The following is a 16759-nucleotide window of genomic DNA, read 5'->3' as shown; positions in this document are numbered from 1 at the left end:
CAATGCTACTCCTTTTCTGCTCAAAACACTCCAGTGGATAAAAGACAAAATGCCTCTGATTAGTATCTAGAATCCTTCACTAACTGCCTCCACCCTACTTTTTATAGATTTATTACCCATTACTTCCCTTCATGTGCTCAATTTCCCAAAGTAGTTTACTTACTGTTCTATACATACAACAATCCTGTGTCCAGTACTTTGCCCAGGCTGGCTGTCCTTGATGCCTGGGATGTACTCTTCCCACTTCTACCTATTAGAATCCCTGTCTCCTTTGAAAGCTCAGCTTAAGTGCTAACTTCTTGTCTTTCCTGATTCCTCCAGCTACTGGTCCCTACCCTATTTCCGGTTACTTTGTATTTACTTATATCTGTCCTTATTGTTGCTCAAAATGTTAGCTCCTTGAGAATGGATGTTTTTCTTTATATCCTCAGGAAATGTAAATGTCATTTTGTCATATTACATAGAGATCTTTAGATACCAATATTAACATTCCACTTCTTTTAACCTATAAGTTAAAATCCAAACTTAGTCATTAATGCTAAAAATACTCTAAAAGGCTCTTTGTTTAGTCAGACAAGTTTTACTATTGGTATAATCAGGTTTAAAAAACATAAGCCCTATTTATAGACTAAGCGACATCATGGGAATAGTGAGGACAAAACCAATCCTTTTATTCAATCAAGAAATTAAAAGTCTTAGATACAAATTGTGATGAGGGAAAATACCCTGACACTTCCCTAATCTTGTTATTGATAGATAAACCAGCTTTTTAAAAGTGTGTTGGGGAGATTGGTACCTCTGAGCCATGTGCTTTGTGCCTATCTCCCCATGAGAAGTCTAAGGATTTCTTTCATGGTTTCCCTCCCCTTCCCGTGCCCCTAAATAAACTACCACCTTATTCTAAAAAAAAAAAAAAAGGGGGTTGGGGGGGTGCAGCTAGGTGGAACAATGGATAAAGCACTGGGGCTGGATTCAGGAGTACCCGAGTTCAAATCCGGCTTCAGACACTTGACACTTAATAGCTGTGTGACCCTGGGCAAGTCACTTAACCCCCATTGCCCAGCAAAAAAAAAAAAGTGTGTTGGACAAAGAAATAAGAAGGTATTGGGAATTAGGAGACATGGGTTACCAATTTAGCTTTATTATTTTTTGAAAAGTCATTTAACCTCTTCAGTTTTGCTTATCTGAAAAAGAGTTGGACTAAATTATCTCCAGAGTTATTAACATTGTGCAAAAGTCAAAATTAAAACAAAACAATTCATAGGATAGCTGTAGAAAAAGGGACCTTGGGGGTTAACCTGTCCAAGCCCCTCGAAGTGAGGAAATGGAGGCCCAGAGAGGTTAAATAGTTTACTCAAGATCTCATAAACAATTAAATGACAAAACCAGGATTGAAGCCTAGGTTCTATGACTCCAAAACCAATAAAGGACTCTTTCCATTGCACTACTTGCTTCATTTGGATAGACAATAATCACATTTAAAGCCATTTCTCTTTCTCAAGTATTAAAAAAAAACAGAAATAATACCAGTGTTGAATTAGGCATTCATTTGAACTTTAGTGCAGTTCTAAGTATTTGCCAATTCTAATTCTATCCCCATTAACTTGAAGGCTTAAACTTGTCACAACTGGAGTGACGCCATCTACTGGAGAGTTACTGTAGTAAAGCTCCACCATGAGAAGGCACCTGAGGGCAAACCATGTGGCTTGGAAGGTCAGTTCCTTGGCGTCAGGAAGTGATGTTTGCTCCTGGGTACTATCAAAGCTACCAGCCAATTAGCTTGGAGCTGCGTGTGTTTGTGTGGATGGGATGTTTGCACAGCAGGCTTGTGGGATGAAGAAGGGACGAGGCGAGCACACATTCATTCTCTCTCTCTCTCTCTCAGGGGGGAGCAGAGCAGGAGACGCTGGCTCCCTCAGATAGATAGCTGAATCTAGGCCTCCTTCTCTCTCTTCACCAAATTCTTATGCTCCTTAATAAAGGCTTAAAAAGTCTAAACTCTTGCTAAAGCTTCTAATTTAAGGCGACCACTCATTAGATTTTTAGACAGTATAGCTAGAATCTTAGCCACAAACTTAAGATCTAAAAAACATTTCACTATGTGCCATTATTACCACCATATCTGAAGCAAGCATTGTCTATGGTAATTAAAAAAAAAGTAAAAAACCCCACCAAAGTGCAGTTCCGTTTGCATGCATAGAAAAGAATAGCCTTTTAATTGGCTTTTATAGAAAAAAAAATTAGTTTTAATTTGAGATACTGATTCTGTATATTTATTATTTAATATAAGGTTTGAGGCTACTATATGGGGTAGACCAGAAAGAATGTTAGGACTGGAAGGATGAAAAACTGAGTTAAAAAATCTATCTCGAGAGACTTACTAGTTACTTCACTGTGGGCAACTTACTTCACCTCTATGCTGCTTAGGCAATTTCCTAGAAACTGGCTAGTAAGTCATAGGTTTTCTATTTGTTAGGGGAAGAAATTCCTATACCATTCCTATTCAATGAAATTACATTTTCCTGTATTCGTGTATGACCTTCAAGTGCTAATTGCTTAGATATGATACAGGAGTGTGATATTTTCAACCTCTTACTCACTTTTAGGAATTTGAGACTATTTAGAAAAAAAAACCCTCAAACATCAAAGACATTTGTTGTTCAACAGTTTTTATTCTTCTTATTTTATGATTTTGACATTTTATGCACAAATATTTTTATATCTGAGTAAAAATAGAAAAGAATTGTTTTATTTAAAATTACTAAAAAAACACGAATACATAATTGTTACTATGACAGTATAAGTGTCTTTATTTAAAGAGTAAAAACATATTCAAAAAATCCTGCTTCCCTTTACAAAAGATTGGTAATTTTTTTTTCCTGGTAGCAACAGAACAATATCATCGACATCTTAATATCTGTATACCCTCTAGATCTGACGACCTAGCTAATCAAAGATTTGCAAGTATGACAAATTTGAAAACAGTTTTGTGCTATTTGAAAGTTGCACTAGCCCTTTTTAAAGGGGAGGAGTGCATAAATCACAAATGTAGAAAAACAGCAGACCTTACCAAAAATAAATGAAACATAAATTTTAAAAGAAATATTATACTTGTTCAATAATAGAGGGGTTTCCAGATAATTGTTTAGGCAATAAATGCAAGTACTAATCTGAATTATTTATGATTTACTGAAGATCTACTTGGTTTGGTAAGAAAATTTAATTTCAGTATGGAGTTTAACTATAGGAAAGCATCTCTCTCTAGGATAACCCACCTCTAATTTAACATGCTAACACATGATTTTCCAGATCTTTGCCACAGTTTCAGACAAGTGAGCTATCAATGTAAACTCCTATATGTGGAGGGGCATTTGAAAACAAAACTGCATAATAAGCCTTTCAAATGAATATTCATTAGCTTCAAAAATATGTACTTTCAGACAAAGCTGTAGCCCAAATTAGCCTGAAAATTTCTTGCCTGATACTTCTGATGTCATTGGTGGATAAGGCAAATAAGGTGACTACCAATGAGGGGAAATAGATGAAGCTCTATGGGGAAAAAAAAATGCTTCTGGGGAAGACTGAGAAAAAAAATAGTGGATCAGTATGGTTCCTAGACAGACAAAAATAAAATAGATTCAATCCTTTTACCCAAGCCAACAAACATATGTATTTTAGTCAGAGATGGGATCCAAGAGATGCAAAGGTTTCTCTCACTCCCCAGACAATCCTTTACCAATTAGAAAAACATAAATAACTTTGTTTTTTTCCTGTGACAAAAGGGAGAGTATTACTGTCTTTGAACTTTTACTGATTAATTAAAGCTATGCTGTTACTTATAATTCCATACTATTACTCCTTTGATAATCTGTGAGAAAAAAGCCTCATAACTATGTAACTTAGATGACAAATGTCATTATATCACTTGCATTGACAAACTGACAAGTAAAATAGAAATTAAAGAGTTTTACTGTTCTCAGACTTCAGCTACATAAAGTGTTGTAGGCATTAAAAAAGATATTAAGATAGTAATTTTTTTAAAAAAGCTAGATTATTAGAGTAAAGCATTTCTTAACCTGGTAGTGGAAACTATTAAGGAAGAAGATAGAGGGTGAAAAATATTTAAGATACTTCTTCCCTGTTTCCAGGAACAACTGTTAAGAAAATGACTTTCCCTATGAGTCTTGATCTCTTCTACCCAATTAACAGTCAATAACATTTATGGATCTTTCATTATAAAGTTACTGCTTTGGAAAGCGATGAATAGGTTTAAGAATGATGTGGAGCATGAAGGGTCACATCTGAGATGCCAACTCACTATCATGGAAAGCCAAAGAGATATTTACCAGTTTCTTGGTTCTGGATGCAAGGAATGTTCTTTTAAAAAAGTATAATGAGATATTTCTGTCCCGAGTTAATTTATGGTAGGAAAATGGTTATTTACATGGAGGAAAAGGTATGAGAATATTTTAAGATATTGAAAAGGAAGCATAAATGAAAGCCTATTTCCATTTTAAAAAATATTAGACTATCCAAAAGTCTGGAAGCCAAATTCCCAGCTTTTCATAAGTAGATGTGCAAGTAAAATATTATTTTCCCATATTGTAAGGAACGACGACTGATTTGAAGTCTTCATTTCATCCAGGTAAAAAAACATAATGAATATATAAGCTGCCCTGCTTAATATAACCAGCACCGTAGGGTAATAAAACACAAAACTATTTTCTGGTTGAGGTATACCTTTTTAGGCTTTTAAACTTCTGACAGGAAAAACAGATCATTAAGATTTCTGTTAAGAGCTGGTCTATTAGAATTTACATCTCTCAAAATAATTTAAATTCTTGGTCTCATGTATGTATTCTATACACAATACAATGAATCCATATAATTGGCTTGACTTAAGCCAGATTTAAACCTGGATCTCTTTCTTCAGCACTGATCTTCTGCTAGTCACCTTCTTACTGTACTTTCCTTTGCAAATACAAAAATTGCCATAATGACTTGATACCACAAGTTTAGTAATTTATTCAACTTCTTTATAACATCTCTCATTTCAGTTGTTTGATTAGATGACACTAACAGGCATACATGCACTAGTGGTGGAAATTCCATTCTGTAGTTTTAATTAAAGTAACATCTAACACAGCAGAAAGGGGAAACAGTCACATTTTCCAATATTGTTAAAGTATAACCTATACTGTTTCCTGTAGATTCTTCATTTACTTTTCTTCTGTAAGATGCTACTATGAATTTTTTTGAATTAATACTGACCAGATTCAGCTTTCCTGACAGATATCCAACTACCAACCACAGCGGGACAGCCTTCACGCTGAAGACATTGTGTTAATCCCTTAACACGTACATATGCATACATTGAAATATATGCTCAAAGTAAAAAGATCCAAATTCACAATAGTCTGAAATTTCTGTAAAAAAATCATGCATCAGATTGTATTGTCTACGAATAAAAGAAGCTTCAGATTCTGTAACAAAGAGCAATGCTTGTTTTAGCTATTCAAAAAGGCCTCATGCTTCTATCAGGTCCTGGGTTCAATTATCTTTTTCTGTTTGAAGAGAAGCAGTAGCTAATGCAACTGCTGTGACTGGCTGTGCAATACCATGGAGCTGCATCTTTGCAAGTTTCTTTTGTTCACACTCTGTAACCAAACGGTTCAACTCTGCTGCACTGTATCCAATAAGAGTCTTCAAATCACAAACAAACTTGTACACAAACCTCTTGCCTTGAACTTTACAGATCATGTCTCCATCATAGTAATACCTTTAAAAAGAAAAAAACACATTAAAATTATTACAGTGATAAATAATACAATTCTAACAATACAATTTTAAAAACTTTATACAATAGAAATCCAGCAGATTATCTCGTGTTCAATTCAAATTCACTTCACTTCAAATATGGCCTTAGTGCTATGATAAAATACTGGCCAGTTAAAAAAAAAAACAGATAAAAAAAAATCAGGGGGCAGCTAGGTGGTACAGTGGATAAAGCACTGGTCCTGGATTTAGGAGGACCTGAGTTTAAATCTGACCTCAGACACTTGACACTTACTAGATGTGTGACCTTGGGCAAGTTACTTAATCTTCATTGCCCCCTCCCCCCAAATCAGTAAATACCAAAATTTAATCTAAACAAAATGTTTCAAATTTTGTTTTTATTATATCTTTTTCATGTGTAGTAACTGGACAAAAATTGTAAAATTTCTAAAAGATTCTGAATTTCTTTAGTCTTAGGTTTTTGAGAGCTCTCATTGTTTGATCTAGTTATTGGCAAAGCTATTTAAAGTTGTGGGTTTTTTTTTTTTGCGGGGCAATGGGGGTTAAGTGACTTGCCCAGGGTCACACAGCTAGTAAGTGTCAAGTGTCTGAGGCCGGATTTGAACTCAGGTACTCCTGACTCCAGGGCCAGTGCTCTATCCACTGCGCCACCTAGCTGCCCCCTAAAGTTGTGTTAAGATCAATTTTGTAGGAAACTTCCCAGCTGAGGAGACTTTCTGGCTGATCATCAGCATTTGAAATACCTGAGACCATGCCCAGACTCCAGAGCCAGAATTCTGAGTTACACACAAATGATATCCCAAGAACCATCTGAGATAAGACTTTCAAAGAATTAAATGTACATTTTCCTGTTTTCCTTTTCCCACTGCATACACTATTTGTAACATCTACCTTCTAAAGGAGACTGTCCCCTTTAGTTTTTGTCAATTCATTGCTCAATTTCTTTTCTCTCTTTTCATTCCCCTTATATTGTTAGTCATCATAGAACTCCTTTATAAGTATTTTGTCACATTCATTGCTTCATTTAAGGAAACCCTGTTTCTTAATGAAGCAGAGGGGGTATGTGAGAAAATAATGGGGTTTTGGGACTCTCAGAGACCCCCTCACTCGAGGGCCTAACTGCCTGACCTTTTAAGACTGGCCTAGAGTCAGCCAAGTGGGACCTGGGACTGTGAATGGGGATTAAAACCACACTCACCTGAAAGCCTTGATCCCACCAGAGGATCTGTTCTGGGGCTCCGACATTAGCATGACTACACTGAAACACCCTCAAATCCCAATAGATTTGAACAATGCTAGCCAATTAACTTTAAGCAGTGTGTAAGGGCTGCCGCCTCTCTGCCTTCCCTCAGAGAGTTTAAGCTCACTGATCTCGCTCTTGGTGCTGGAACGTGGTGAAAGCAGATGTGGCTCATTTTTTCTCTCTTCCCCTAGACCCTAAAACTAGGCTTTCCTATCTTTCAGAGCCATGTGTGCTCTCTTCACTAATATTTAATATGCTTTAATAAATGCTTAATGCAGGAGGGGAGGGAGAAAAATCTGAAATTGGAAAACTTGTATAAACAAATATTGAGAACTATCTTTACATGTAACCAGAAAATAAATAAAATACTTTTATCAGAAAAAAAAAAGATGCTTAATGCCCCCAAACTGGTGCAGTAGTCTCTAATTTCTAAGTAACAAATATATAATAAACCCCAGCTAATTTTCCCTCGACTTGGGACAATTATAGGGACACCACAATTAATTTTACTCGCCACAACTGTGGTTCTTTTAAGTACCTAATTAATAAGTCTAAAACAATATTTTAAATATACCATGGGAGTTTCCAAGAGGTTTTTGTTAAGGTAGTTGTTGAAAGGGGCCCAAGGAATAAAAATCTTTGGGAACTGCTGCTATAGATTCGTAAGGTCCTCATTTCTCATTACTGAATCATTCTCTCTCTTTCCATGAGAGTAGGACCCTCTACTGCTTTTCAATCAATATTTCCCACCTTCTTTAACTTATTTCAATCTCTCCCTGTGCCCTCACTGATTCTCCTATAAAGCTCTTTTCCTCCTGAAGGATTAGAGGAGTTATTTTCTCTTTATTGTTTACCATTGACTTGATTAGGATACATCATACATTCCCACTGGATTTTTTTCCTTATCATTCTCCCCTTTTATGTACCTTCCTATTGTTCAGTTTAATCCCACAAAAACCATGATTCTGGAGGTAGAGTTGTGGAGGAATAAGGTCCCAGGGTTGGGGAGGTGGACTGTTGTGTACAAAGAACATAAAGGAGGCCAAAGTAAAGCTTGTATTTCTATCACTCTGAAGCTGCGAGGTTTTCTAGCTGGCTAACAGTGGTTGAATAGGGTGATGACCACACTTTGCTCAAAATCACAGAGCTATGTAAACACTGACAGTTTGCAAGTCTCTAGCATAAGTAGTCACTGAGATGCTGATATAACCTAACACTCAAAACCTAGAGAAAGTAGTAGAAAGACTGAAGAAGACAAAAGTTCAAGCCAGACATCCTCCCCAGAAGTACAAAGAACAGAGGTCCAACATAAAGTCCAAAGTCAGAAAGCAGTCTGGAAGAATGAGCAAACAAAAAAGATCACCACTATAAAGAGTTATTAATGGTGAAAGACACGTAAGATACAAACACAAAGAAGAGAATGACTCCAAAATATCTACAAGCAAAGCCTCAAAGAAAAACATATTGGGAATAATTCTTGGAAGATTAAAAAAAAAAAGCTAAAAAATTACTTAAAAACCAAATGAGAGGGGCGGCTAGGTGGCGCAGTGGATAAAGCACCGGCCCTGGATTCAGGAGTTCCTGAGTTCAAATCCGGCCTCAGACACTTGACACTTACTAGCTGTGTGACCTTGGGCAAGTCACTTAACCCCCATTGCCTCACTAAAAATTAAAAAACAAAAAACAAAACAAAAAAAAAAAACCAAATGAGAACATTAAAGGAAAACATGGAAAAAGGACTGAGAGCTACAGGGGAAAAAGGAATTGGAAAGGGAATTAACAAATTGGCCCAAGAAGTACAAAACCTTGCCCAAGCAACAAAATTCCCCCAAAATTTAAATGGACAACCAAGTAAAAGTATCTCATAGCAAAAACAACTAATTTGAAAGAGATTGAGGAGAGATAATTTAAGAATCACTGGACTATCTAAACACATATTCAAAAAAGGAAGTCTAGACATATTTTGAGAAATCATAAGACTACACAGATCTCTAAGAACCAGAAGATAAAACAGAAAGAGAAAACACACACTAGTTACCTCCAGAAAGAAATCCCCCAAATGAAAACTTAAAGGAATGTTACAGGCAAAATCCAGAGCTTCTAGGTCAAATTAAAAATACTGCAAGTAGCCAGAAAGAAAGAATTGAAGTTCTGAGGAGCCACAGTTAAGATCATATATATAATACTCAGCAGCTACCACCATAAAGGAACAGAGAACTTAGAATGTGATATTACAGAAGGCAAAGGATGTAGGCTTACAATCAAAACTAACAACCAGCTAAACTCAGCATAATTCTACAGAGGAAAAAAATGAATTGTTAATTAAGTAAAGGTCTTCCAAGCATTCATGACGAAAAGACCAAATGTGTATAGAGACATGGAAGTCCATATACAGGTGCCAAGAGAAATGTAAAAGGGTAAACATGAATAAATAATCATAAGGGACTAAACAAGGATAAACAGCTTAAATTATAATATGAGGAAATGTCCCCTGATAACCCTATTATCATCAGCGGTCACAGAGGGATTCTAATTGGGCAGTTTAGGAGTGGTTCTTTTATGAGAAAAAGAAAGAATACACTGTGGGAGTGGGGACAAGGAGGAAAGGAAGGATAGAGAAAATATCTCACTTGATTGGGGGGTGCAAGTAAAAGTGTATAAAAAGACAGGGTGCGGGATGGGGATGTTACACTTAAACCTTACTCTCATGCCAACTGGTGAAAGAAAGGAAAATTATATACACATACATAGTTGGATACAGAAATACATTTCATTCAACTGGGAAACAAGAAGGAAAGGGGAGAAATAAGAGGGAAAATAAGGATGGCACATTAAAGAAGGGATAAGTCCAAAGCAAAACAAACTAAAGATGTACAAAAATATTTATAGCAGCTGAAATCCCTGCTGCAAACACTGGTGGGTTTGAATTGGACAAAATTCCATACCACAAAACCTGTTAATGGTAGAGAACTGCAAACTGAAAAGGTACCCATTAATTGGGGACTGTGTGAACAAATTATAGTACCGAATATGATGGAACAGTATTGTGTGATAAGAAATGGGAAAGGGATGGTTTCAGAGAAATCCAGGAAGACTTGTAGAAACTGATGCAGAGTGAAGTGAGTAAAACCAAGAGGGCAATTTATGCAGTAACAACAATATTAAAATCAACTCTGAGAGTTTTAGGAACTCTGACTCTGATCAATAAATGATCAAACAAGATTCTATCTTTTGATAGAAGGGTAGTGGACTTAAGAGTGCAGATTAAGAAATACGTTTTGGACATGGAAAATGTGAACATTTGCTTCATCACAGCGTTTGTAACAGAGGTTTTGTTTTACTTTCTTTCTAACTAAATTAGGGAGGTTAGGTGAAAAGGTAGGAGGGAGAGAAGGCAGACTGTTGCTAATTGAAAAAGAATTACTATTAGTCCTCTTTCTAGTTCATATGCATGTTCATTATTAACTAATGGCCCAAACTGCAAATTTATTTTTGAAATATAGAACTGCTTTATAGAAAAAGTAAAACACAGAAACCTAGAGGTGAAAGGGATCTTGGAGACCACCAAGTCACTTTTCCACCCTCTTCTCTCCCCTTTCCCCAATTAAAGATGAGGGAACTGATATCCCAGATAGGGAAAGTGCTATGTCCAAGATCACAAAGCAAGTCAGAGGCATGATAAGAATAAATAAGATAGGGGGCAGCTAGGTGGTGCAATGGATAAAGCACCAGCCCTGGATTCAGGAGGACCTGAGTTCAAATCTGACCTCAGACACTTGACACTTACTAGCTGAGTGACCCTGGGCAAGTCACTTAACCCCAATTGCCTCACCCAAAATAATAATAATAAAAAAAGAATAAATCAAATAGTCCAAATCACAAGTCCAGAAATATAGTTTTTCTTAGAAATGCTTTAGGAAAGAGAACAAAAAGGTGACTTTAGGTAAGTGAGACAATTAGAGCCACAAGGTGTTAGTTCTCCAGCGTGGAATTCTTTTTCTATAGACACAAAGTATTACTTTATACAACGTTGTCTGAACTATCCTTTTAAGATTTCAGTCATTGGGGGCAGTTAGGTGCCACAGTGGATAAAGAACTGGCCCTGGATTTGGGAGGACCTGAGTTCAAATCCGGCCTCAGACACTTGACACTTACTAGCTGTGTGACCCTGGGCAAGTCACTTAACCCCCATTGCCCCACCAAAAACCAAAATCAAAACAAAAAAACCCAAACAAAGATTTCAGTCATCAGCAAGAACCTAATACTCTTCTCCCTTCCCACCTCCCATATTCCCATTCTTTTCTCCCTCTAGATGGCAATTTCTAATATTTCTTGTGGAAAAGATAAAAATAGAGATAATGAATAGTCAGACACATAAAGTAAATTGGGGGGTGGGGCAATGAGGGTTAAGTGACTTGCCCAGGGTCACTCAGCTAATAAGTGTCAAGTGTCTGAGGCCGGATTTGAACTGAGGTCCTCCTGAATCTGGAGCCGGTGCTTTAACCACTGCACCACCTAGCTGCCCAAGAAGTGGATTTTTAGCTCCAGCTTCCAGCCCAATATGAATTCTGTAGAGGAATAACCTGGGCAGACCAAAAAGGAGACTGATACTGGCTGAGTAAGGACAACTTTATTGTTTCTCAGACCCAAATTCAGATCAGGAAGTTGCAGCTCAAACCAGGGGGCAACAATTAGACTTTCCCTTGATCACACCACTTTGAGAGCACTGAAAAACTGTAGGTCACTAGCCTGTGTACATGAGAGCCTAGAATAACATCTTTAATTTCCCCCAAGCAAGCAGCAACAGGATCTGTTAAGATCTTCTTTCCAGAAGTGTACAGAACCTGTCCCACATAAAGTACAAAACAACAACAAAAAGAATCCTGCGATAAAAAGCAATTAGGGATGCTCAAGACACAAAGTCAGAAGAAGAGAATAACTCCAAAAAATCTTTAAGAAATGCCTCAAAGAGCAACATGGCTTGGGCACAAATTCAAGTAGAATTCCTACAAGAGATAAAGCAATATTTTAAAAGTGTTCTTATAAATTAATTGAGAGCACCAGAGGAAAATACAAGGCAAAAACAGTGTGTGGATAAAACGATTTGGAAAGGGAATTAACAGTCTGGCTCAAGAACTACAAAAATTTGCCAAAGCAAGAAATTCCCTGAAAATTAGGATAGGTCTAAAAGAAGTTAATGATTCCATGAAACAGTAAGAAATATTAAAACAAAGTCAGAACACTGAAAAAAGAGAAAAAAAGATGAGGTATCTCTTAGTAAAACAACTGACCTGGAAAACAAACCGATGAGATAAATTAAGAATCACTGTACTACTTGAAATCCATGACAAACAAACAAAAAGGAATAAGGGAATCTAGACACTATATTTCAATATATCATAAAAGAAAACTGCCTAAAACTCTGAAAAACAAAGCAAAACAAAAATAGAAAGAATCCATTGGTCACCTCCTGAAAGAAACCTCAAAATGAAAACTGATAGGAACATTCATAAGCCCAAATCCTGAACTGCCAGATCAAAGAAAAAATACTGCAGTCACTATAAAGGAATAGAGAACTTGAAACATGATATTTTAGAAGGCAAATGGCAGGCTTAAAGTCAAGAAAAATTGATCCAAAAATACTGAGTAGAATACTACAGAAAAAAAAAAAAGAATCTTTGATGGAAGAGAGGACTACCAAATACTACTGATAAAAAGACCAGAACTGCAGAAAAACATTGAAGTTAAAACATAGGAATTAAGAAAAACATAAAAAAGGTAAAGAGAAATAAACAATGATAAAGGAGTTAACAAAGACTGATTATCCTCTACTACAGAGCGATGATACATGTGCCTCCTCTAAATCCCACCATCATCAAAAGCTGTAAGAGGGAATCTAATTAAATGGATGGCTTTGGAGTAGTTATGTTACATTTTGATCTTAAGAATGAAAAGCCCCCCCCCCCCCCAAAAGAATGAAAAGGGAGAAGGGAAATCAGGTTAGAGAAAATTATCTCACAGTCTTGGTGCACAAAAAAAATCTACACAGGCAAGGAGGAGTTGGGGGTGTGAGGGACATGACACCTAAACCTCACTCTTACTTGAAATGGTCAAAGGAGGGAAGAAAACACACACACACACACACACACACACACACACACACACACACAACTATTTATAGCTCTTTTTGAGATGGCAAAGAATGGGGAATCTGAGGGGGGTGGCTATCAAATGGGGAATGGCTGAACAAGTATGGCATAAAAAGTGATGGAAGACTATTGTGCTCTAAGAAATGATGAAAAGGATAGTTTCAGAGAAACTTAGGAAGACTTGCATGAAAAGATATAGAATGAAGTGAGAAGAACCATGAGAATAACCTATACAATGAAAATAATATGGTAAAGACAATTTTGAAAGAATTGGGGATGATGCTCAGCCAACTATGACAATGAAACATGCTACCTACCTGCTGACAGAGGTGAAATAAACAAAGTGAAGAATGAGTCATGTGTACATGCATGTGTTTATGTATATGTATATGTATATGTGTATATATATATATATGTGTATATATATATATATATATATATATAAATACATTTTTTTCTTTTAATTATGGCCAACGTGGAGATCTGTTTTGCTTGACTCTGTATGTTAGCAATCGGGGTTTTGTTTTTCTTTCATCCTCAATTAGAAGAGTGAGAGAGAGTAGATTTTTGCTGAAGGCAAAAAAAAATTTTTTTAAACTAACTTCACCAATACCAGAAGGGAAGAAATATAGCTAACAGTTTGTCTGAAAAGGGTCCAGGGGTTTTAATGGATTGTAAAAGTCAGTGAGTTAGCAGTGAGACTTAAGGCTTTTTTCTTTACTCTAGGAATTATATTTTCCAAGAAAAAGGAAGTAAAAGTGACTGTGTCCTAGTCAGAACAGTTTAAAAAAGACAGTGATTAAAAACTAGAGGGCAATGCACTCTTTAGGTCTTCATGACAGTTTTTTCCTGGTACTTCTACCTCTTTCTATGTTTTCAACCACTCCATCTCGGTGTTCTTCAGTAGATCTTTGTCCAGTCATGACCACTAACCAAGAGTGTCCTCAAGGCGCTGTGCTAGGCCTTCTTCTCTTTTTCTTTTATATTATTTCACTTGATGATATCATCAGCTCCCATAGTTTCAACTATCATCTCTATGCAAACGATTCTCAGATATATTTACCTAGCCCATACCTACCTTTCTCCTGACCTCCAATGTCACAACTCAAAGTGCTTATTAGACATCTACAACTGAATTATCTCTTGGGAATTTTAAACTCAAAATGTCAAAAACTGAACTTTTCTTTTTTCCCCCCCAAAAGCTTCCCTCTTCCTAACTTCCTTATTACTGGGGAAGATATCTCTCAACCTACATGTCACCTCTGACTCTTCCCTCTCTCTCACCTTTCATTCTTCCCCTCATCCACACCTCGTATCCAATCAGCTTCCAAGTTAGTCACTCTTACTTTCCCAACATCTTACTTTCTCACCCACCTTCTAACAGTCAACACCCAGGTACAAGCCCTCCTCACACTGCAACAGCTTTTTGGCTTGTCTCCCTACCTTGAGTCTCTCCCCATTCCAGTCCATTCTCCATAAAGCTTTCAGGTTGATCCAATTAACTCCTGTGACTCCCCATGATATCCAAAATCAAATACAGAATCTTCTGTTTGGCTTTTAAAGCTTTCCATAGCCTTGCCCTTTCCTATCTTTCCAGTCTTATTCCTCTTACCTACTCTTCTCTCCTCCCAAACTCTCCAGTACCACTGTTCATCTTGCTGTTGCTCACACATGACATGCCATCTCTTGACTCCTGGCATTTTCACTGGCTGTTCCTTATGCCTGGGATGATCTCCCTCCTCATTTCTACTCCTAATTTTCAAGCCTCAGCTAAAACACCACATCCTGCAAGAAGGCTTTGCTAATGCCCCTTAACACTGGGTTCCCTTTCTCTGTTGATAATTTTCAGTTTAACAGGTATATATCTTGTTTGTACACGGTTGTTTGTATGATTTCTCCTTCATTGGACTGTCAGTTCCTTGACAGCAGGGACTTTCTTTTATCATTATTCATATCCCCAGTACTTTAGCACAGTCTCTGGCACAGAAGAGGTACTTAATAAGTGCTCCTTGACTGAACGAACCAAGATAGTGAAGGGCCTTTGAATACATTGTGTACAAGGACTAACTGAAGGAATTGGGGATATATAGCTTAGTGAAAAGATGATTCAAGGGTTGATGAAGAGACAGGGATAATATGGTTTCAAGTATTTGAAAGGCTATTATGTGAAACAATGAATAGACCTGCTCTGGCCTAACAGGACTTTGGAAAATTTAATGGAAAAATTAAATTTGATGTCAGGAAACTTCCTAACAATTAAATGAATCCCAAAGTAGAATGGGGTGCCTTGGGAGGTAGCACCTATCTTTGGAGGTCGTCAAGAAGAGTCTAGATGATGTGCTAATTCTTCTTTCACTATGGATTAGACTAGAAGGCCATCCAGATATCTTCAAACTCTAAAATTCCAAGTTCATATCAGGTTTTATTCTTCTTCCAATGACATAAATTATTATTCTACATACTCTAGTCAACTATGCAGACAAGAAAATCTTTGCTCATTATCAGTTATTAAAAAAGAACCCCCAAACCCCCCAAAAACTAGCTTTGGTTTGTTGGGACCCCTGAAAATTATATCTTTTAAGTTTTGTTTTTGTTTACAATAATAAGAGTCATAAAATAATTATAATTTTAAAAAACTGAGCGAAATTTCATTTCCTAAAACTATAACAGATTTAGAAATAGCAATAATCCAAGTAAATAGTTATATGTACTTCAAAAACAGTAATTTAAAATATAATTTAAAATCAATTTGTATGAAAGTATCAGTTTTAGTTTTTATTGATATTAAACATCTTAATAAAAAAGAAATAAAGGAAAAGGGCAAAACCAGGATTTTAAAGAAACTACACAAATGCTTTTTATGACATTTTTTGCTTGTGGGTTTTTTTTTTTTGCCGGGCAATGAGGGTTAAGTGACTTGCCCAGGGTCACACAGCTAGTGTCAAGTGTCAGAGTCCAAATTTGAATTCAGGTCCTCCTGAACCCAGGACTGGTGCTTTACTCACTGTGCCACCTAGCTGCCCCCTTATGACATTTTTTACACAACTATTTTTGTCGTACACAACCTATTTTTGTCTCCACAATCTCTAATTTCTACAACATAATAATGGTTGAAAAGCAAATCTGAACATTTTTTTTTTTTGCAGGAAATGGGGTTATGTGATTTGCCCAGCTAGTAAGTGTCAAGTATCTGAGGCCGAATTTGAACTCAGGTCCTCCTGAATCCAGGGCTGGTGCTTTATACACTGCGCCATCTAGTGCCCCACAACAGTTATTTTCTAAAAAAGTTCCAAAAATTTAGTTAATTATTTACCTTAAAGCCCGACTAAGCTTCTCATAGTTCATAGTAGGCTTATTTTTACGCTGTCCCCATTTTTGTGCCACCAATTCAGGCTGATTTAGCTTAAACTCTCCTTCATCTCCAACCCAGGAAATGCAATCTCGAGCATCTTTGTCAGTAAGAAGTTCCAATAAAAACTGCCATAGTTGAATCTGTCCATTATTTCCTATTCAGACAAAATTGGAAGCCACAATTATCATTCTTAAACATAGAACAAAGAGGAAATAAGTA

The 16759-nt window shown here is 36.6% G+C and overlaps 1 protein-coding gene across 2 annotated transcripts in view; it reads right to left on the bottom strand.

Moving 5' to 3' along the window:
- Positions 1-2786: 2786 nt before the first annotated feature.
- The window catches only part of GABPA (GA binding protein transcription factor subunit alpha), a 55127-nt gene continuing 41154 nt past the window's right edge, over positions 2787-16759 (bottom strand). For both annotated transcript variants that reach the window (XM_043992828.1, XM_043992827.1), the window contains 2 exons: positions 16502-16694; positions 2787-5779 (listed from right to left, as the gene is read on the bottom strand). In XM_043992828.1, the coding sequence (XP_043848763.1) occupies positions 5551-5779; positions 16502-16694 (422 nt within the window). In that variant the 3' untranslated portion in view covers positions 2787-5550. The remainder of the gene's footprint in view (positions 5780-16501; positions 16695-16759) is intronic.

The sequence above is a fragment of the Dromiciops gliroides genome, chromosome 3 (genome assembly GCF_019393635.1).
Source record: "Dromiciops gliroides isolate mDroGli1 chromosome 3, mDroGli1.pri, whole genome shotgun sequence".
NCBI lineage: Eukaryota > Metazoa > Chordata > Mammalia > Microbiotheria > Microbiotheriidae > Dromiciops > Dromiciops gliroides.
This window is presented reverse-complemented; position numbering and strand designations above follow the sequence as displayed.